At 39.8% G+C, this 23,641-nt stretch overlaps 1 protein-coding gene across 5 annotated transcripts in view; it reads right to left on the reverse strand.

The window, feature by feature from the left end:
• Nucleotides 1–2,449, reverse strand: part of RANBP3L (RAN binding protein 3 like) — a 48,105-nt gene extending 45,656 nt beyond the window's left edge. For all 5 annotated transcript variants that reach the window (XM_063087412.1, XM_063087411.1, XM_063087413.1 and 2 more), the window contains exon 1: nucleotides 2,359–2,449. In XM_063087412.1, the coding sequence (XP_062943482.1) occupies nucleotides 2,359–2,449 (91 nt within the window). The remainder of the gene's footprint in view (nucleotides 1–2,358) is intronic.
• Nucleotides 2,450–23,641: the final 21,192 nt, after the last annotated feature.

Below are 23,641 nucleotides of genomic sequence, written 5' to 3' on the forward strand. Positions count from 1 at the left end.
ATTTCTTATGGCAGTCAATAGCCAGTCTGGACCACATTAGCATGCTTTCACAACTTTATGGATTGTGGTTTATGTGGGCAGATATTTTGAGAGTCAGCTGTGGACGAACATGGTTTCTTTCAAAACATTCTAGGCAAAAAGCTTCAGTCTGAGAAAGAAGACCAGACTTTTAGTCTTGTTGGTATTTTGGGAAATATGTCATCATAATGATATTTCCAGGCTTCTCTGGATATGGCCAGTAAAGGAAAGACAATCAAGACAGCCTGACTTAAATTAAAACAACAGTTGGATATTATTTTTGACTTATAAAATTGGGAAAGAAACTTAAAAATAATACCCAGTATTACAGAGAACATATTCCTACACTGTTGATTATAGGTCCATTTGGCCAAAAAAAAAAAAAACTTACAAAAATGCATAATCTTTTGAACCCACAATTCTCTCTCTAAGAATTTATCCCAAGAAAATAATCCTATAACTGTGCAAATATCTATCCATTAGTTTAGGTTCAACACAGTGTTGATTATACCAGTGAAAAATTAGAAATAAATGAAATATCTAACAGTAGGGAATTGCCTAAAGGAATTATGCTATATCCATATGAAGGAATAGTATGCAACTGTTAAAGATAAGGTTATAGAAGAATATATAATGACATGGAAATATGCCCATCATCTGTTAAATTAGAAAGCAATTTATAAAACACTATGTATAGAATAGGCCTATTTTTGTTCAGAAATCAAGCAAGAGAATAATCCGTACATGGACATAGAAGAAAAGGCTGACTATACATAAAATGTTAATAGCAACTATCTCTAGGCGGTAGGGTTGCAGGTGATTTTTTTTTTTTTTTTCCTGACCGGTAAGGGGAATGCAACCCTTGGCATGGTGTGGTCTGCCAGTGAGTTCACCGGCCATCCCTATATGGGATTCGATCCCACGGCCTCAGTGCTACTGGCGCCACACTCTCCTGAGTCAGCCATGGGGCCGGCCCTACAGGTGATTTTTTTCCATTTCCTTTATGCTCCCCCACCAAATTTTCTGCAAGAAATATTACATCAGCAATTGGGCATGGGAGTTAGATTAAATATTTCAAACAAAATGAACAGCAAACAAAAAAATGTGCCATAAACTAGGATTATCTACTAATAGAAGAGCAAGAGTATTTTATAGTGCTAGCCTAAACTCTGGCACATTCCAGGATTTTACATTCTAAGGCAGTTGGTTCAAAATAATTTATTTGAGCCCTGATGGTACAGCATGGTCTAAATAGTTTATATTGTTTTCATTTAACTTGCAGTATTTTCTGTCCACACTGTGCTAAGCCTTGTACAGTAGGAAGTCACTTTGTACAGCTCCAGAAACTGAAACAAGGAGGTGGCCTGACACATTCACACAAATGGTAGCACACAGATGCCACCTTGGAAATGAGAGGTTTCGGTCCTTTAGCCAACACTCTCCATGCCACTGAAAACTAAAACTGTGTCTATAGAAAAATAAAGAACTCATGGTCTAGATCCACATGTAAACAGATCCATCAAAGTACTGGGGAGAAGTTAGAAATGTCTGGAAAGTCCTTAACCTCTGGGGGATGATGATGTCATCCACGAGAGCACCCAGCCTTTGCCACAAGTGTCCTTTGCTGTCCCTGACAGTGAATTGGAGGGATCATCTTGTCTGTTCATGTCAGCCTTCTGCCTGCCATTAATTGATACATCTGGCTGGGTAGTGGATTTGAAGTTTTAAAAAGACTGTTGATGAAAATGGCTGTGAGGTAGATAGTTTAGTCTGAATGAGTACCCATCAAGTGAAATGTGACACTTCCAGCTGTTCCTGGACCATAAAAGGGAAAGAGTCAAGAACATATTTATTTTTTCCCACAAATGAATGAGCCAGAGATCCAGACAAAATTAGACTTACACAAAGTCCCAAAGTGTACCACTGGTAACCACTGTGGGCAGGGGCACAGTTCCAGGCTAACTTAAAACTACTTTCAGCTGAATTCCCCCTATAGCTGATTCAGACTTGCCCGGATGGGTATTTTGAATTACACAAAATCTAGCATACTCTAAAAAACTGACGATGGCTAGAGGTTTAAGCTCATATGTTTCAGAGTGACAGTGCCAAGGAATCTGCATTCTTCACAGTCTTCCATAATTCTTTAAGAATCAATATTGAATCCAACTTAACCCACCCTTATGCATCACTATTATGTCTATTTTGAATTTTAAAATGGAAGATTGCAAAGCATTTTGCAACCAGAGCTTCCCTAGGTACTTTACCAGCCCACCATTCTTCCGGGAATGCAAATGGACAGAACGTCACAGAACACAGAACTCATTAGCCCGACTGACTCACCTCGCTGTCGCCGGTCCTCCTGAAGCTTCAGTTTACATGTGTGCAAACTGTTGAACAGGTGGCTGCTGCCTTTTCTTTGTTTGGTAGACATGGTACTAGCAGTATGGCTGTGGCTCTAGGATCACTAGGGCATTTCCTTTTCTTGGCCAGTCACCTTAAATGCTCTTCACAGACACCCAGAACCACTTAGGTACATGCAGATGCTGTCCTTGAATGTAAAACATTTACTCATTTAACGAGTTTCTTCTAGTCATGATTCTTGAAAAAAAAAAAATTTACCATTTACTTCTCCTACATGTAAAGATGCCAATCCATTTGGCTGAAAACATGACTTAATACTTCTTTTATTTCAAAGCAAATTGAAACTTTCCCCCCTTATAGTTTAAAACTCTACAAATTAACTATTTCTAAGAAATTACAGTTTTGGCAATTTTCGATTCCTTCTGCCAATATGAAATCCAATGCCTCCAGTATTTAGAGAGGACTGCTAGAATAAAACATATTCAAAGAAAAAAAGTACTGCTGAGTAAAATCAAGTGATTTCTAAGCCTGATCTGAACTACCCTCGGTGATAGCTGAAAATGTGCAGTTCTTAAGGGAGGCTGGAAGAAGGAGGAGCAAAGTGGGCTAGGATCATTAGCATAAAGAGGCAGGCGAGAAATGGCATTGGAGTTGCTTTGAATAATAGTGACCAATGCAGGGATTCTAAAGATGCCCTGCTGTTACAGTAATTAAGTATCTGACTTCTGCTACTTTGTCATTAAAATACAATCTGAAGGCGGGAGTTTGTACTGCCTGGATATTCATTTGTACATGTGAAATCTAAAAGGTGTAACTGGAACTGGTAATGAGCTCATGGAAATGTACTGCTCGAACTTTCAATTTCTGTAAACACCTCTGAGTCTTCAGAGGGGAGCAGTTACAGGGCAGGCTGCCTGCCAAGGAAACTATTTGGAGTTCTGGAAGAAAAATAAATACAAAAAATATTGTCTTTCCAGAGACCTATCTTTGTTTCCCCCTTAGAGTCTCTATTGCTACTTCTGGGTCCTAAGACAAGACTATTTCCAGTGTTTCCTTGTGCTTGCTATTTCCTTACTATTTAAAAACGTAAGTCCCAAAAGCCTTTACTGTAAGTTGGGAGAACCGGCTACGATTGAAGTCATAATGATCGCTGGTAGAGCCTGCCTCCCAAGATTCAAAGCTCCATGTAGAGTCAGAAAGGAGGTGGTAGGCAGGACTAAGAGAAGGCAGGGCTGTTTGACCTCAGAGTCTGGACCCTGCAGCTTCATGCATATTTAGAAATCGGTGCTAAACTTGACACCCTAAGGAGAAGGTTACTTTTTAGCCAGGTCTGGGTGGGTGCCCTCATTTTATTTTGAGGCAATTAGCAAGTCCCCAGGCATACTCTGATTTATGAAAACACTTATGAAATGTGTGATTGCACTTTTCTGATTCCTATGATTTACTAAAATGCTTTTATAGTTTCAATAATCTATCTACTGCAGTTTTAGGTCCAAATTTCTTTTGATTAATTGATTTTTAAATCACTATGGGTTGTATTTTTCTTTATTCCTAGTAACAATGTGCATGTTTGGTAATTTTTTATTGGATGCCAGTCACTGTGAAATTTGCCTTGCTTTTTATTTTATATTTCAGTAAATATTCTAGTGCTTTTTTTCTGGGACACAGTTAAGTTATACATAACAGATTATGGAAATGTCTTGCTACTTTAAAGGAGAGTCCTTTTATCATAGAACCACAGTTTCTGCTTTAAATGGCTGCTATTCATCTAATCCTCCACAAAGTCATGGTGGAAGGTTGAGGTATTTTCTTCCTGAATAAATAACCTGAAGCTATCAACATTCTATCAAGTTGTGGATCTCACTGGTAAGTATATTAATAAATATAAATAAATTAATTTTTAATTATAGTTAAATAAATTAACTCACAAAACTGTAAGCCAGTCTTTGTGAGAAACAGATTCTTTTACTATTTTAAAATGTAAAAAAATTTTAAATATATGAATAAGTAGAAAGAATAGCATGATAAGTCCCATGTACCCATCACTTGGATTCAATAATTATCGACTCATGGACAATCTTGTCTAAAATCTATGTGTTTCATCTCAGCCACTCTCCCCACTAACTGTACCACTGGATTTAAAGCATCTCAGATATCATTGCATTCATTAATATTTTAGAATGTATTTCTAAAATGTGAAGACTTTAAAAAAAAGTAAGATTGACACATTTCTAACAATTAAACATGACTCCTTAATGTGATTGAATATCCAGGCAGTGCTTTTATTTTCCTGATTGTCTCATAAATCTTTTTGTTTATATATATTTTTTCAAACTGGGACCCAAAGGTCTATTCATTGTATTTGGTTGATATGTTTCTTTAAGTCTTTTTAAAGCTATAAGTCCTTCTCTTACAGAAAATATTACTTGGGGATTAATATCTACATTTACCCTAATTTGGTTTTGCTTTATTCAAAGAAGCCCCCTAGATGCTTCATTTTTCTTACTGATGCATGCATGTAAAGCTGGGGGGAAAAGAGAGGAAAAGAAATGGTTAGATAAACACAGAAGCAAAAACACTGGCTATCTTTCATGGTGCTCCTATTAATGCACTGTGCAACCTTGAGCCAGGTACTGGGTTAGTGTTTTCATTTGTCAAATGAAATGAATGTTTGGAATGTGAGAAATTATTCAACACTCATTGTGTGAATATAAAGGCCTGGAAAAGGAAGGAGTATCCTGCTTTGTCTTTGGCTAGAGCCTGAGGAGAAAGAAATAGATTTAAAATTTTAAATATGATTAGGATTTAGGGGTGTATTTGAAAATCTAGGCCCTCAATTCTCAAACTTAGGTAATTACTACAATTATCCCAGGATCATTATAAAGGTGTAGATTCTTGAGCTCCAACTGCAGAGTCTGAGGTTTGGGGTGGGGTCTGAAATCTATATAATTTTACAAGTCTTCTGGTCCAAATAACAAGCATAACCTGCTTAAACAGAGCTGGTTTGCTCCACTATTTCATTCATCATACCTTTCCTGAGGACTTATGAAACCAAACAAGCACTCCTTAAACATAGTAGTCTCAAGTGCTGCCAATATAAGGGCACTAGAATGATACAAGGAGTGCTTGCTGCTTCCTCTCTGGTGCATGGTTGAGGAAGCCCAGGGCACTCCTGGGTTCTGTCACTTCGTGTCAAATTATTGCTCTTGGAGGAATCTTTGGTTTGATGGACCAGTTTCCACTGGAAATAAGCCAGTGTGGCTGAAAACACTATGTTTCAGGAGTTTGCAAAATAACATCAGATGTATTGGCCATAGTGGAATGGGTGGTTACTTTGCTTCCCGACCTCATCCCCCATTTACTTTTCAGAAACACCAAGTTAGTTCACACTGGGCATATCGTACTTCACTTTTTGCTTGTAAATAAAAGCAAGAATCCAGACTACAGAAGTCTGGCTGGGTCAAGAAACAGGTGAATAATCTTTGGCATTTTTGCTTGCGATTTGATTAAAAATGAATTTGAATCCTATAAAAGTCAACCTTCCCTTATCAACTAACTCTCTCTGACCACCCCCCCCCCCCAGGATGCCCCTGGTTCCTTTAATCTGGAGTCTTCCTTGTCTGTCATATCTTTTCTGCTTAACTTGTGTCTTTGTATTCCCAGAAGAGAGTGGAATATGGCATGTCACAAGTAAACAATCTTATCAGCTGACACTTTTGGAGCACATACTTGAAACATTAATATTTTATGATTAGACTTTATAGCTCAGAGCACAGCATTTGGTCAAATAAGGGTTTAGATTTATAGTATATAGGAGGGTTTTCTTTTCTCAGTTGAATCTTATTTAAAAAGCAGGAACACATGCATTTTACATTAGTCCACAAGTAAGTTACTTGTTTAATTAATAACCTGCCTTGTTTAGAAAGTATTTATGATGTCTAGTCTACAAGCATACCTGTTCTTTGAAGGTCTTTGGACTGTTTTGAATGACAGGTATTATATAAATAAAAAGCAGGAGTATTGCATTTATCATTTTCATCCTCAAAGAAGAGGATAAAAGATTCTAACAGAATGTAGACATGAGAGCTGTGAGCCCCTGGGCTGAGCCTCACTACAATCCCCAGAGCACTGCAGGAATTATTAGAGGGTCATTGTAGTTGAAGTCTGGTGAACTAGTGTTAAGACTCTAGATTTTCTGTTAATTTTAAATTCCAGATCTCCTCCTCCTTGATATCAGCCAGTGGTAGACTTTTTCCCCCAGATTACTCTTCCTTAATACATCGACCAAAGACATTGTGGCTAAAACGGTTGAGTTTCAAGATCTAACAATGGCTTATGCAACACGTATATCATAAACACCCATAAAAGTGGGCTTTTGTGGCTGTCCAGAGTTGTGTTACTCTAAGTTACTGTATATTTTTAGCTCATAGAGACTCCCGGGTAGTACAGTTGGCTGGATTTGCATAACTGACATTTTCAAAAATGTAGGAGACACAAATGGTTGTATTAGAAACTGTTTTGCTTGAGTACTTGCTCCTGTCATGGATTCAGGAAGCTACACTGGTATAGAACCAAATTGCTAACTTATCAAAGGTGCTCACTATTCTGAAATCGCTACCATTAATCTTTAATCCATTGCATGCCAACATTTGGGTCATGGTTATGTGAAACATTGCCTCAATCTACAAACATTGCATTGGCCATTCAAACTAATTTTGGCCCTTTCCCAATGAACCTAGATTTGGCTGCCACAGGGCTCCCCCTGGAGGTCAGCAGAATAGAAAGTCAGTCAAGAAAATAGTTTTGATTATTTTATCAGCATAAGATAAATGCATGTCTTTTCATCCAGCGCCTATAGGAATGGGGTCCTGTATTTGTGAACTTAGGAAATAATTATATGTATCTGAGGTTGTAGAAAAGGTACCTGATTGTCCTCCTAGGGATGAAATTGGATCATTGCTGCTTGTTGGTATTTAATATTCCATAGCTTTACATTTTTCTATCTTTTTTGAAGTCTTTTAGCCAAAGTAAAAACAAAACAAAATAAAACCAAAGGTCAGAAAAATGTCAAATTTTATTTTGTTTGTTTGTTTTAAGCGTTGAGGAAACCCAGAGTAAAGTGGCTCTGATTCCATAACATCCACCTTCTAGGTAGGATCAAATGATCTCAGAGAGTCTGAATTCCATCTAGAAATGTTTGAAGTACACGGGCATTAGGATCAATGGGATTTCAGCAGAATTGAACTCTGAAGGTAAATATGCACCAACAGGGATCATTTTCAAAATAAAGCAAACTAACTTGCACCAAGTTAAACTTTTGTTACTTCACTTGGATTTACAATTACAGGAGTAAAATAATAAACTATGTTCCCCCTTCTCTCCTTCATACCTTCCTTTCTTCCTTCTTAATTAGTTTATTGGTTCTTTGGTTCTTTCTTTTATTCCTTCTTTCCTTCTTTCCTTCTCTTTTTCCTTCTATTTCTTCTCTTATTCATTTTCTTTTTTGTTAATTAGGTGGAATGTAATTTTAATATATTGAAATGAAATTATTCTATATCTGGGATTTGCTCCAAAATAATATGGGAGAGAGAGACATGGGGGTTGTAGATGAAATAGGATTGGCCATAAATTGATTATTATTAGCCTAAATGACAGAGACATGAGGATTTATTATACTTTCATGATTAGTTTTGTATATTTTTAAATCCCTATAATAAGGAGCTTGAAAATATAATTATTCTTAATGAATCTGACTGAGAGGGTACAAGGAACAGGCAATGTGCTACATTTATTAGTGTGGACTTCTTTTCCTATTTAACTTCTTTTTGTATCTAATTCTTTACTCTGAATGTTATAAAATACACACAAAGATACAAAATGTTAACATTCATAATGTATTAGTGTGGCAGCACATAGACACAATTTATAAACAAACAAACAAACAAACCCACACTGTGATACATTCTTGAACATTTGTTGTTGAAAAGTGGGTGTAAAACCACCGAGTTCAGAGACCTCCATGGCAGAGGAAGAAGATGACACACTCATTTGAAGAGAACCAAACAGTTTACTTTTCAACTGTATGGGTGTCCTTTTCTATATTGTTTCTAATTTTATTACTATTTTATCAATTCTCTTTCTAAAATACAATGGGGTGGCTTTTCAAGATGGCGGTGGCTGCAGCGGCTGGCGCGGAATAGCTGAGTTGGAAAAGGCGGCCACTGGGCCTCAGGCAGCCGGGAAACTTGTGGACCTTCCTCTCGCCATCTCTTAAGGGAGGACTGCTGCTGCTGACCGGTCGTGGGGGGTGACCGCCACTCCCCCGGCAGGAGAGGCTGCCTCATTTACAGGCAACAGCTTTGAAGTGTGGAGCAGGAAAAGAACTGTTTCTTAGCTGCAAAAGCGAGTCTTGAAACAGGGAACACGGCGCCAGGGCTGCTGTGGATGCAGCCAGGATCCCGGAGGCTGGGGCCGCGCTGAAGGCGGCCAGCTGCCCTATTCAGGATTCGAGGTTTCAGGCCGGCATTAAAGAAGATTCCTGGGAGGGCCCAAGCCGCGCCGCGACTGAACAGCCTGAGGCGGCAGCGGCCGAAAACTGGGAAAGGCGGCAAACCAGAGACAGAGAGCGAGCACCCGACCTGGCACAGCACTGTGAGTGTCCCCTGGCACAGCTCTGTTCGGGGGGTGGATGCCCACGCGGCTCCCGCCTGCACCACCAGGCCACTCACTGCCAGGTGCTGCCTCCATTTTCCCAGGTGCGGGCAGCTCTGCCCTGCTCAGCCATCACTGAGCCCTCCCACTTGCTGGCCTGGCGCCAGGCTTTCCGGAGCCTGCGGACCGGCCTTCGCTCCCACTCCCTCGGTGGTTCTCTGGCGGGGCTGGTGGCGGAGGGCGTCCTGGGCCAGTGTCGGGAGGGCAACGAAGTACGGGCGGGCCGACTGTCACTCCACCATACCCTGGACTCTGGCCCCAGGTAAACTCCCTGTTACTGGGAGGCAGATACCATCTCTGCGGCCACCAGTTTGGAAAAAAGCCTAACGAATGTCTGGTTGGGAATAGTGTGGTAGGAGAGTTCCCAGGTCCGCTTGAACCTGCCGGAGACCAGGCTGCAGGTGGGCGCTAGACTCGGTTTATACTGGGGGGATACAAAGGTGAACAAGACCCGAGAAAGATCTACATAGTGCTACAAAGGCACCCAGAGAGACCGGTCGTCTGTGCCCAGCAGAAACCTGGTAGATTTCCTGGGCGAGGCGGTGCCGAGCAGGGTCTTAAAGGCTCAGCTGATAGACGAGGGGTGCAGAAGACACGCCCCAGCCCAGCACAGTGCACACAGAGTGGGGAGACGTGTGGCCAGGGAGGCGGAGACTCGACAAAAACCACATACCCGGTGGGGTCGCTATTGCAAGATCTAACAGCCTGGGCCAGAGCACACGGAAAGGGGAGAAGTCCCGCACAGGAAGTGAAAGCTCAACAGAGATCACACACCCTGTGGTACGTGATCCACCAGCCCAGCAGAGTCCAAGCTGACCAGAAAGGTGGCTCACCGGAGAAGCCCAAGACCCGAGGCAACCACACACACAAGGCACTAGAGGCCAACTGAGCAGTCACGGAGGGAGCCATACGAAATTGGCAACCACAGCAACACCCTAGTTAGTCATTAGTCTCAAAACGGTGGACTGTGAAACCCCCGGCCACAATGAATAAACACCAAAAAAAAGATACCAGAAATACAAAAAATCAAGAAAGTACACCACCAAAAGTTAATAAATCTCAAACTCTCGATCCTATAGAACAAGAAGCCCTTGAAATGACTGACAAGGAATTTAGAGTGATAATTCTAAGGAAACTGAATGAGATACAAGAAAACTCAGGTAGACATCATGATGAAATGAGGAAAAGTATACAGGATCTGAAAGAGGAAATGTACAAGGAAATCAATGTCCTGAAAAAAAATGTAGCAGAACTTGCTGAACTGAAGAAGTTATTCAACGAAATAAAAAACACAACGGAGAGTTTAACCAGCAGGCTTGTCGAAGTTGAAGAGAGAACCTCTGAACTTGAAGATGGGCTGTTTGAAATAACACAAGCAGACAAAAAGAAAGAAAAAAGAATCAAGGACATTGAAGAAAATCTGAGAGAGATATCAGACAACCATAAGCGATCAAATATCCAAGTCATGGGTATTCCAGAAGGGGAGGAAAATGGAGTTTCCATTGAAAACATATTCAACAAAATAGTGGCAGAAAACTTCCCAGGTATAGGAAAAATCACAGATCTTCAGATCCAGGAAGCTCAACGATCTCCAAATGTATTCAACCCAAAAAGACCTTCTCCAAGACATGTCATAGTCAAATTGGCAAAACTCAGAGATAAAGAGAGAATCTTAAAAGCTGCAAGAGAGAAGCGTCAAATCACCTATAAGGGAGCCCCAATCAGGTTAACATCAGACTTTTCATCACAAACCCTAAAAGCTAGAAAGGAATGGGATGATATTTTCAAAATACTAAAAGACAAAGATTGCCAGCCAAGAATACTCTACCCTGCAAGGCTATCCTTCCGAAATGAGGGGCAAATAGTATATTTCTCAGACAAACAAAAACTGTGGGAGTTCACTACCACACGACCACCCTTACAAGAAATCCTCAAGGGAGTACTGGGTTTGGTTCCTGAAAAATAACTACCACTGCCATAAAAACCCAAGAAAAATCTAAACCCGCTAGTATAATAAAAATGGCATTCATGAAGAGAAAACAAGCTAACAAAAACACTATCTACAACCTAAGGAACCAACAAACACAGAAAACAAACAGTAAATCAGAAAGCAAGGAACAAAAGACACCTAAGACAACCAAACAACCAATAAAATGCTAGGAATAAATCAACACCTTTCAATAACAACTCTTAATGTAAAAGGCTTAAATTCCCCAATTAAAAGACACAGACTGGCTGACTGGATCAAAAAGCAGGACCCAACTATATGCTGCCTACAAGAGACCCACCTCACCCATAAAGATTCACAGAGACTAAGAGTGAAAGGATGGAAAAAGATTTACCATGCAAACAGAAAAGAAAAACGAGCTGGAGTAGCTATTCTTATATCTGACAAAATAGACTTTAAACTAAAAACCATAAAAAGAGACAATGAGGGACACTACTTAATGATAAAAGGACTGATCCATCAAGAAGCATAACAATCATAAATATGTATGCACCCAATGTTGGAGCAGCCAGATTTATAAAACAAACTCTATTAGACCTAAAGAAGGAAATAGACACTAATACCATAATAGCAGGGGACCTGAACACCCCACTGTCAATATTAGACAGATCATCTAGGCAAAGAATCAGTAGAGAAACACAAGATCTAAACAAGACTCTAGACCAATTGGAATTGGCAGATATCTACAGAACATTCCACCCAACAACCTCAGAATATTCATTCTTCTCATCAGCACATGGATCATTCTCCAGGATAGATCACATATTAGGTCACAAATCAAGTCTCAATAAATTCAAAAAAATTGCAATTATCCCATGTATCTTCTCAGACCACAGTGGATTAAAACTAGAAATTAACAACAAACGAACCTCTGGAAACTATACAAACACATGGGAATTAAACAGCATTCTACTTAATGACATATGGGTCCAAGAGGAAATCAAGCAGGAAATCAAAAAATTTATTGAAACTAATGAAAACAATGATACATCATACCAAAACCTGTGGGATACTGCAAAAGCAGTATTGAGGGGAAAATTTATTGCATTAAACGCTCACTTCAGAAGAATAGAAAGATGGCAAGTGAACAAACTAACACTTCACCTTAAAGAACTAGAAAAACAAGAACAATCCAAACCTAAAGTTAGCAGACGGAAAGAAATCATTAAGATCAGAGCAGAACTGAATGAAATTGAAACCCAAAAAACAATTCAAAAGATCAACGAATCAAAAAGTTGGTTTTTTGAAAAGATAAATAAAATTGACAAACCATTAGCATGGCTAACAAAAAAAAGAAGAGAGAAGACTCAAATAACAAAAATTAGAAATGAAAAAGGCGATATTACAACCGATTCATCTGAAATACAAGGAATCATTCGAGACTACTATAAACAACTATACGCCAACAAATTTGAAAATCTGGAGGAAATGGATAAATTTCTGGACACACACAAGCTCCCAAAACTGAACCGTGAAGATGTAGAAAATTTGAAGAGACCAATAACAATAAAGGAGATTGAAGCTGTTATCAGAAGGCTCCCAACAAAGAAAAGCCCAGGACCAGATGGATTCACAGCAGAATTTTACCAAACATTCAAACAGGAATTGACACCAATTCTTTACAAACTATTCCAAAAGATTGAAATGGACGCAAATCTCCCAAACTCATTCTATGAAGCAAACATCATCCTGATACCAAAACCAGGTAAAGATATAAGCAAAAAAGAAAACTACAGGCCAATATCCTTGATGAATATAGATGCAAAAATCCTCACTAAATTACTAGCAAACAGAATACAGCAACACATACGTAAAATTATTCATCACGATCAAGTGGGATTCATCCCAGGGATGCAAGGTTGGTTCAACATACGCAAATCAATAAATGTGATACACCATATTAATAAACTCAAACACAAGGACCATATGATCATCTCTATAGATGCTGAAAAAGCATTTGATAAAGTTCAGCACTCATTCATGACAAAGACCCTCTATAAGTTAGGTATAGAGGGAAAGTATCTCAACATAATTAAAGCCATATATGCCAAACCCACAGCCAATATCATCCTGAATGGGGAAAAGCTGAAAGCTTTTCCTTTAAGAACAGGAACTAGACAAGGATGCCCACTCTCACCACTCCTATTCAACATAGTGTTGGAAGTACTAGCCAGAGCAATCAGAGAAGAGAAGGAAATAAAGGGCATCCAGATTGGAAAAGATGAAGTCAAACTGTCCCTGTTTGCAGATGACATGATCCTATATATCGAACAGCCTAAAACCTCTACAAAAAAACGGCTGGAATTGATAAATGATTTCAGCACAGTAGCAGGATACAAAATCAACACACAAAAATCAGTAGCATCTCTTTTCTCCAATAGTCAACAGGCAGAACGAGAAATCAAGAAAGCCTGCCCATTTACAATAGCCACCAAAAAAATAAAATACTTAGGAATTGAGTTAACCAAGGAGGTGAAAAATCTCTATAATGAGAACTACAAACCACTGCTGAGAGAAATTAGAGAGGATACAAGAAGATGGAAAGATATCCCATGCTCTTGGATTGGAAGAATCAACATAGTGAAAATGTCCATACTACCCAAAGTGATATACAAATTCAATGCAATCCCCATCAAAATTCCAAAGACATTTTTCTCAGAAATGGAAAAAACTATCCAGACATTTATATGGAACAATAAAAGACCACGCATAGCCAAAGCAATGCTGAGCAAAAAAAATAAAGCTGGAGGCATAACACTACCTGACTTTAAGCTATACTACAAAGCTATAATAACCAAAACAGTATGGTACTGGCATAAAAACAGACACACTGATCAATGGAATAGAATAGAGAATCCAGAAATCAACCCACACACTTACTGTCAGCTGATCTTTGACAAAGGCACCAAGCCTATTCAGTGGCGAAGGGACTGCCTCTTCAGCAAATGGTGCTGGGACAACTGGATATCCATATGCAGGAGAATGAAACTAGATCCATACCTCTCGCCGTATACTAAAATCAACTCAAAATGGATTAAGGATTTAAATATACACCCTGAAACAATAAAACTTCTTAAAGAAAACATAGGAGAAACACTTCAGGAAATAGGACTGGGCACAGACTTCATGAATACGACCCCAAAAGCACGGGCAACCAAAGGAAAAATAAACAAATGGGATTATATCAAACTAAAAAGTTTCTGCACAGCAAAAGAAACAATTAAAAGAGTTAAAAGACAACCAACAGAGTGGGAGAAAATATTTTCAAAATATATATCTGACAAAGGATTAATATCCAGAATATATAAGGAACTCAAACAACTGTACAAGAAGAAAACAAGCAACCCAATTAAAAAATGGGCAAAAGAGCTAAGTAGGCATTTCTCTAAGGAAGATATCCAAATGGCCAACAGACATATGAAAAAATGCTCAACATCACTCAGCATCCGGGAAATGCAAATCAAAACCACATTGAGATACCATCTAACCCCAGTTAGGATGGCTAAAATCCAAAAGACTATGAACGATAAATGCTGGCGAGGCTGCGGAGAAAAAGGAACTCTCATACATTGTTGGTGGGACTGCAAAATGGTGCAGCCTCAATGGAAAATGGTATGGCGGTTCCTCAAACAATTGCAGATAGATCTACCATACGACCCAGCTATCCCACTGTTGGGAATATACCCAGAGGAATGGAAATCATCAAGTCGAAGGTATACCTGTTTCCCAATGTTCATCGCAGCCCTCTTTACAATAGCCAAGAGTTGGAACCAGCCCAAATGCCCATCATCGGATGAGTGGATACGGAAAATGTGGTACATCTACACAATGGAATACTACTCAGCTCTAAAAACGAATGAAATACTGCCATTTGCAACAACATGGATGGACCTTGAGAGAATTATATTAAGTGAAACAAGTCAGGCACAGAAAGAGAAATACCACATGTTCTCACTTATTGGTGGGAGCTAAAAATTAATATATAAATTCACACACACACACACACACACACAAACCGGGGGGGGGAAGAAGATATAACAACCACAATTATTTGATGTTGATACGACAAGCAAACAGAAAGGACATTGTTGGGGGGGAGGGGGGAGGGAGAAGGGAGGGAGGTTTTGGTGATGGGGAGCAATAATCAGCCACAATGTATATCGACAAAATAAAATTTAAAAAAAATAATAAAATAAAATAAAATAAAATAAAAAAATACAATGGGGCTGTGTCTTAGTTTGAGCTGCTGTAGCAAATTATCATAGAGTAGGTGGCTTATAAACAACAGAAATTTATTTCTCACAGTTCTGGAGGCTGGAAGTCTGAGATCAGGATGCCAGCATGGTTGACTTTGGGTGAAGGGCTCTCTTCTGGGTTTCAGATTGTAACTCAGTGTCTCCTTGTGTCCTCCCATGGAGGAAAGAGGGCAAGACAGCTATCTGGAGTCTCTTTTATAAGGGCACTAATTCCATTCATGAGGGCTCCACCCTCATGACCCAAAGGCCCCACCTCCTAATACCATCACATTGTGGGTGAGGATTTCAGCATATGAAAGAAAACATTCAGTAGGTAACAGGTTGCCTTTTCAAGGATTAAAGAATTTTTAATCCAAATTCAGCTCCATCATGGGGTATTGAAAAAAATATACCTATGAGCTTTTTGTATTTTCATGTATTTGACTTCAGAGGCCTACTCACTATGTTCAAAAATTTAGACTAATTTCTTACTGTAGAAGTACATCTTGCTCCCCAGCCCACAGATATATGAGTGTGTTCACACACACCACACACACACACACCACTCATCTCCCTGGCATTTGCAACTGACATGTGAAGATCAGGTTGGTAGCTCAGACATGGAACTTCGGCAACAAATAAGAGTACCTAGTGAGCTGCAGGTGGAGAATCCTAGGACAGCATGGGGGCTTCCTGAACAGTTGTATATGTACCAGGACCACTGAAGCCACTCTTTCATTGCTCAGTGAGGACCCAGAGTGACTGGGCTTGAAAAACTTAGAAGGGTTGGAATATGAGGATACTTCCAAAAGTTCATGGAAAAATTGAATTAAAAGATAATATGAATCTTTCCATGAAAATTTTGAGGACCCTCATGTAGGATCCCTCTCATGGTCTCAGGAATCCTATTGGGGTAACTGTATAAAAGTGGCAGAAGATAAATCAAGAAAAATCAACCTTCCACTTCTGACCCTTTAAATTGCTTTTCAAATAGTGGGAGCTTGAAGTTCTCCTGGGAGCTTGAAGTTCTCCTAGGAACTCGAACAAGAATTAAGAGCTATTGCCACTATTCAATAAAACTACTGATAGGATTTTCTGCTCCCCTTTTCTGTATGGGCCCTAAATCCAATGACAAGTATCCTTATAAGAGACACACAGGAGAGATTTGACAGACAGAAGAGGAGGCGATGTGACTCAGAGGCAGAGACTAGAGTGATGCAGTCACAAGCCAAGGAACACCAAGAAATGCCAAACACTTCAGAAGCTGGAAGAGGCAAAAACAGAATCCTCCCTAGGGCCTCTGGAAGGAGTGCAGCCCTGACAACACCCTGATTTTGGTCTTCTGGCCTCCAGAATTATGAGAGAATAAATTTCTGTTGTTTTAAGTGATCAAGTTTGTGGTAATTTGTTATAGCAGCCACAGGAAACTAATATATAAAAATAGCACTGGAAAACAGTATGGAAGTTTCCCAAACAACTACAGATAAATCTGACATACGATCCAGAAATCCCTCTGCTGGGTACACACCCAGAGAAATGGAAAGCAGCAAGTCAAAGAGATACCTGCACTCCCATGTTTATTGCAGCTCTATTCACAATAGCCAAGTGTCAGAACCAACCTTGGTAAACGTCCTACCGCAGATGACTGGATAAAGAAAATGTGGTGTATATACACAATGGAATACTACTCAGCCATAAAAAAGAATGAAATTCTGTCATTTGCAGCAACATGGATGAGCTTGGAGAAAACTATATTAAATAAAGTAAGCCAGGCACAGAAAGATACCACATGTTCTCACTCATAGTGGAAGCTAAAAAGAAGAGTTGATCTCATGGAAGTAGAAAGTAGAATAGTGGTTACTAGGGACTGGTGGGGGGAAGGGGTAGGGGGATGGGGAGAGGGTGGACCGTGGATACAAAATATTAGAGAGACAGGAAGAATGGGATCTAGAGTTCTACAGCAACATAGTAGACTACAGTCAACAAAGTGCTGGGTACCTTTAAATAGCTAGTCAAGATGATGCTGCATATTTCTAACACAAAGAAATGACAAATGTTTGAGGTGATGGATACACTAAGCACCCTGATACGACCACTGCTCACAGTATGTACCCAAATATCACATTGTACCAAATAAATGTATACAACTATCATGGGTCAATTAAGAAAAATAAATTTAAAAGAGAGAAAAGAAGAGAGAGAAATAATAGAATCGTGGTTACCAGAGGCAGGGAAAGGAGGAGGGAGCCTGTTTCATCATTTGTGAAACAGGGATGTATAATAATATTACTTATCTCAAAGATCTGTGGTGAGAATTTAATGAGATAACATGGTTGGCACATAGCAATATCTCTATAACTACTCAATGCAAGATGGGTTGGTCAAAGTGGAATAGGAGGAGAAGGATGGCACAAGAGCCACCTTAAAGAGAGAATCCCCAAGATTTGGTAAATTGTTAGATGTAAAAGGAATTGAGGGCTCAGTTTTCTTTTACGTGGTAATGATATTCAAAGTATTATATCTTTTTTGATTCATAGCATATTTAGAAAATGTATTGCTTAATTTCCAAATATGTGGAGAATTTCAACTTATCTTTTGTGTTACTGATTTCTGGCTTAATTCTACTGTGATCAGAGAACATGCTCCATGTGATTTTAATCCTTTGAAATTTTTGTGTTTTTTATGCCTGGCATATGGTCAGTTTTGATGAATGTTCTCTGTAAACTTTACTTATTTTTTCCCCATTAATGCATGCTGTACTTATACTTTTTTTTTTAAAGAAAATAATTTTATTAACATTATTTTTTACATTCTAGGATGCTGTGGAGCAGTTGGGAGGGAGGGGAAGAGGAGAAAGGGGAAAGAAATGGGATGGAAGAAGGAGAAAGGAGGAGGGGCAGGGTTGAGGCCTGTGGTAACAGCCTCATTCCCACAGGGGAGAGTGGGGTCTTCCAGTGGTGGCTTGGTCATTGCTGGGCTGGGTGCAGATGTCAGGGGGGTGTGGCAAAATCCCTCACCTCCTGCCACCCCAGCTCAAGAACTCAGTGCTCTTCTTGCTGTGGCTTGGTGGTTGTCGCTGGGCTGGCTGTGCATGTCTGGATGGCGTGGCCAAGGCCCAAGGCCCCTGACTGCCCTGGCTTGGAAGCGCCTGGGGCACTTCCTGCAGGGGCTTGGTGGTCACCACTGAGCTGGCTGCGGGTGTCAGGGGGCATGGCTGACACTCTCTGTCCCCCACCACCCTAGCTCAGGAGAGCCCAGGGCACTTCCTGTGGCAGCTCAGTGGTTGTAGCTGGGCTGGCTACAGGTGTCACGAGGGGCATGGCCAAGGCCTGAGGCCCGCCACTGCCCCAGCTCAGGAGAGCCCGAGGCATTTCCTGCAGAAGCTCAGTGGTCCTCACTGGGCTGGCTGTGTGTGTTGGGGAGCATGGCCAAGGCCCAAGGCCCCCAACCTCAGGACTGATTGCAGGTGTTGGGGGGCATGGCCGAGGTCCCCAGCCCTCCCCGCTTTCTGGCTTGGTAGCCCAAGGAACTTCTGGTCCTTTTAGGTGTTACAGGTGTTATTTGGTGAAATGAGACCTTTACTAGTTAATAACAAATTTTGTCTCTGGTTGTGGGTACTTTGTTTTTTCTTTCAGTTCTGCATTGCATGATTTGCTGTTCCTACCTCTTAAACTCTGCTCTGGAACTAATTTGTTGTCGTTTGCTTGTGTCTATAATGGGGGGAATTCCTGTGGGGACCAGTACTTGAGCTCTGTGGTTGAGCTAAATTGCTGCTTTGCTGCTCATTCCCTGGGAAGGCTTTTTGTGCAGCTCAGGTTTTAATGGTTGACCTTATAGGTACTTCCAGGTCTGGTGAAATCCTGTGTACCTGGGTAGTATAGAAACTCTGGTCTGGTAATGAGTCTTTTCATCAAACTGCACCCCCATGCAATTCTATATTCCTGACCAGTCTCCTCTGAGAGTGGTCTTGTGCTGATTGGGGTGCAGATCAACTGTCTTTGCTGTGCTCCAGTGTTCTCCCGATGGGCCCACCTCCCTCTCTACCCATGCTGCAAACACTTCCCATGAGATGGGCCATATGCCAGTCCCCTGAAATGACTCACTGGCCTTTGAGTGGCTCCTTTTTTCCAGTTGTTGTGGTTCCTCGGTCCTATGTGGGCCCATGGGAACTCTATTAGTAGTCCTACTGGCCTGGTGGCCACCAAAGCCCTCTTCTCCCCTTCTGCCTCCAAGCAACTTCATCCTAAGGGCTCAGCAGCTCCAGCTTGGAGGCGGCTGGGACTCAAAACAGTCAGAGCAGTCCTTTCTTTCTCTCATCAGGGCTTCTCCCACCTTCATGCACTCCGTAGGTCTCTACTCCTCTTCCCCAGCTCTAGCAGCCCCAGCTTGGCTGTTGTTGCTTTTTTATAGTTGTAAATTGGTTGATTTGTGGGAGAGAGTGACACTGCAGACACCGTGTCTATTCCACCATCTTGACTGGAAGTCCTCCACCTCCATGAACTTTAAAAGAATGTATTCTACAGTTTTTAGCTGTATATATGTTCAATATGTGTCAGTTAGGTCAAGTCAATTAATTATATTAGGTGTTCCATATCCTGTCTGATTTTTTTTTTTTTTTTTTGGTCAGCTTATTCTATGATTTGTTGAGAGAAGTGTATTAAAATGTCAACTATGATTCCCCTTTTTATTATTTCTCCCTTTACTTAATTTTTGATTTCTATATTTTGAAGCTCTGTTAATTGCATTTGCATGTATAATTATTATGTCTTCCTAATGGAGTAACCCCATTAGCAATGAAATGTCCTTCTTTACCTCTAGAAACGTTTTAGAAGATTTCATTTCATTTGCTTTTAGTGTAGCTACACTAACTTTTTATTTGTTAGGGTTTGCATGGTATATCATTCTTCCACAAAAAAAATTAAAATCTTATGAGAAGCTTTTTCCCATAAAACAATTTATCTGCTGAAATTCTCTGCCATACTTTCTAATTATTGAACATATTAATCACAATTATTTAAATTTCTATTTCTAGTGTCAGCAATATTTTGGTCCATCCGGTTTGCTTCTATCATTGGATTTTGTTTTGTTTTGTTTTGTCAGGTTGTCTTATTTCTGGGCATGCAAATTATTTATCCCTGCTAAGGACTGAACTGATCTGAAGCTGAGATTTTATCTGAGTGTCAATCTATTTCCAGTTCAACTAGTTTAACCCTACTTCTAGAGTTGAACCCTTTGGGGATATTAATCAAAATCAAGAGATCCTCCTAGGTGAACCCTGCAGACCTTGTCCCTAGAACTTTGCTCAGCTCTCAGCCGCTAATCCACCACTTAGCTGCACTGAATGTTGGGTTCACTCCTTTTGCCTTGGCTTCTCAAGCCTTTATTGCTTTGGTAGCCCTTTAGCACCTTCCAGAAGATATCTTATAGTTTGTTGAGCTTCCTAGTTATTCTCAGTGGAAAAACTGATCTGGAACAAATTAGTCCATCATTACCAGAAAATTTAAATTATTATGGAGTAGAGAAAATATATTATGTTCTGAATGTATAGTCATCTATTTTAATTTTTGTAACTTGCCTACTTAAAAAGTTGATTTGCAGAAGCATACAAAATGAAGACTTAGGTTTCTTTAAAAAAATAAAATAAAAATGTATAGTTATATAAAAAAAGATAATTCTGATGTAAAAGTAACTTTTAGAATTTAAGTTGAAATGTCACCTATAATAAACCAAATATTTGTGAGAAAATAAATGTTTGCTCTAATTCGTACCATGTCAAATGGACTATATAACAAACAGAAATTATCCTGATAAAAACTAAGCATTTAGTATCATAATCTCCAGGAGAGGAAGTATTCAATCAACATGAACTAGCTTGGTGCCATTCCCGCAGCTGCCTCACCTTTCAGTATAACTAAGTGCTAAAAGCAGAAGGATACTCGTCTTTGGACACTTTGCCAAAGTGTTGATAGCAATATAATATTTGCCAATAGCAATATGATATTTGTGAAGCTCTGGCCTTTCTGCATCTCTTCTTTTCCTAATATTATATATAATTGTTACTAATTCTCAATGAGACCATGATAAAATAACCAACTTGTGTCATGTTTAGATTCTAGAAGATCATGCCCCAAATTGGGAAAATTTCTGCTTTTTCCATGGTTAAGAAACCAAATGGAAGAAACGCACCCAACTTTTTCTGAAAAATTATTTGGGGCATGTAGATTAGATGACCTTAAATAAATGGTTGACACCTGGTATAAGAATAATGTGCTCTTGACCTGAGAGGCAAAGATGGAATTAATATCATTAAAATGAGATCAAGATCATTGAATTGGAAGGGCTCTGAATTAGACAGGCCTGCTGGAGTCTGGGCTTTACCCCTTGCTAACTGTATGACACTGGACAAGTTATCATCTGCAAGCTTCCGTTGCTGCATCACATGAAATGAGCACAATAACATCTGCCTTATAAGGTTATTATATGGTCTACATTGGATGAGATAACCACTCCTAGCTCAATGCTGGGCAAAAGTTACTTAGATGTTTAGATGTTAGCTTCTTTCCATGTATGGCAAATAGTGCTTAGAACAAATATATATATATGTATGTATACACTCACACATTTATATATACATTTATATAGAGATATATATAAATAAATACATGTATACACACAGACATATACATATATATCCCTGGCGAGGCCCCATTACAGAGGTGGGGATAGACCAGGGAAAGAGGCCAGGTTGGTAAGTAGGAAAGGAGTTGCTAAAGGTGTTTTGCCATCTCAGACATATTCTGATTTATAATCATTCTGTTGTGATTTGGTTTAGAATGAGTCACTCCCTGTAGAGTGAACATTTCTGGGAAAAATTGATAAAATTGAGTTTATGATCCACCTAATTTGAGGCCTGTGGATCTGGGGTCTCAGCAAGATGACACAAGGATTTTCTGAGGACAGGGACCTTATCTAATTTAACTTTAGGTCCCAAGTGTGGAGCTCAGAGACTGACACATCATAGGTGATGAATGAGTTTCACTGGAAGAATGAATTCATGAAATCACACTCAAGACCCTGTCTGAGCCAAACTGCTGAAATTTACATCGACAGCAAAGCCCAGAACTACTTCTAGAATTTTTCTTTGATGACATCTTTTTAAAACCTGCATAAACATCAAACAGGAAAGAAGTGGACTTCATTCTTCTTGACTGTCTTCAGTTCTCATTTTTTCTTAGTCCAAGGAAACCTTTCCAGAAGTTCTGTGACTGAAAGACAGTCAGCCTTTCAGCCGTGGGAATTTTCCAGTTGCATGTGAGAGCTTCGTGAGAAACCACCTCCACTCTTGCCCTCCAGGGGAAAAAAAAGGAAAAAAGAGGGCCGAGCCTGTGGCGCACTCGGGAGGGTGCCGCGCTGGGAGCGCGGCAACGCTCCCAGCGGCCGCGGGTTCGGATCCTACATAGGAATGGCCGGTGCACTCACTGGCTGAGTGCCGGTCACGAAAAAAGAAAAAAAAAAAAAAAAAAAAAAAAAAGGAAAAAAGAAAGAGCAGAATATTAGAAATGATGGCTTCTGCAAAAAACAGATATTTTTGCTTTTTCTTTTCCTGACTCTATTTATGTGGATATTAACAGCATGTTCAAAATTGTCATTTTTATGATTTGTAAAGTTGTAAATACCGTTTACAACCATGCAAAGCACGAAAGAGGCTAAATAAGTACAATGGAAATCTGGAAATAGCTGGCTAGTGTGAACTCGGGAGGCAAAACCACACTGGGAGCTGCCCACCGTGCATTGTTTAGTCAGCATTTGGCAGCCCCAGCAAATTACAAACCTAGCAGATAACAAGCAGAATTATCTGCAATGCATTTCAGAGAGTCAGCCATGCTTGCCATGAGAAATAACACTTTTATTTAAGGGAATTAAAATTCATAAGTGGGAACTGTCTAAAAACTATTAAGTAAAAATATATGTTTTCCCCCCTGTGGAGGTCACTTGAAACAAACTTTTTAAACTTCATTTTTGAGTTTAGAATTAGGCAGGCATTTTGTATTTTAAAAAGTCTTATTCACTTAGATTCCAAAAGGCTGAATTGTCTAACAGAACATGGCAGAAGTTTGGTTTCATAATTGTTTTGGGTGAACTATCGTTTTCCAAAATTGTCTGTGTATGGTTTGGGAAGATGATTCGTGGAATTTGGAGTCAACCTGATATTATACTCCTGGCCAAAGAAAGTCATGAAAGATGTTGATGTCCTTGAACCCCCAATATGATGTGACGTTTGGTCTGCCACTGCCAGCTGGTGAACAGT

Source organism: Cynocephalus volans, chromosome 2 (genome assembly GCF_027409185.1).
Source record: "Cynocephalus volans isolate mCynVol1 chromosome 2, mCynVol1.pri, whole genome shotgun sequence".
NCBI lineage: Eukaryota > Metazoa > Chordata > Mammalia > Dermoptera > Cynocephalidae > Cynocephalus > Cynocephalus volans.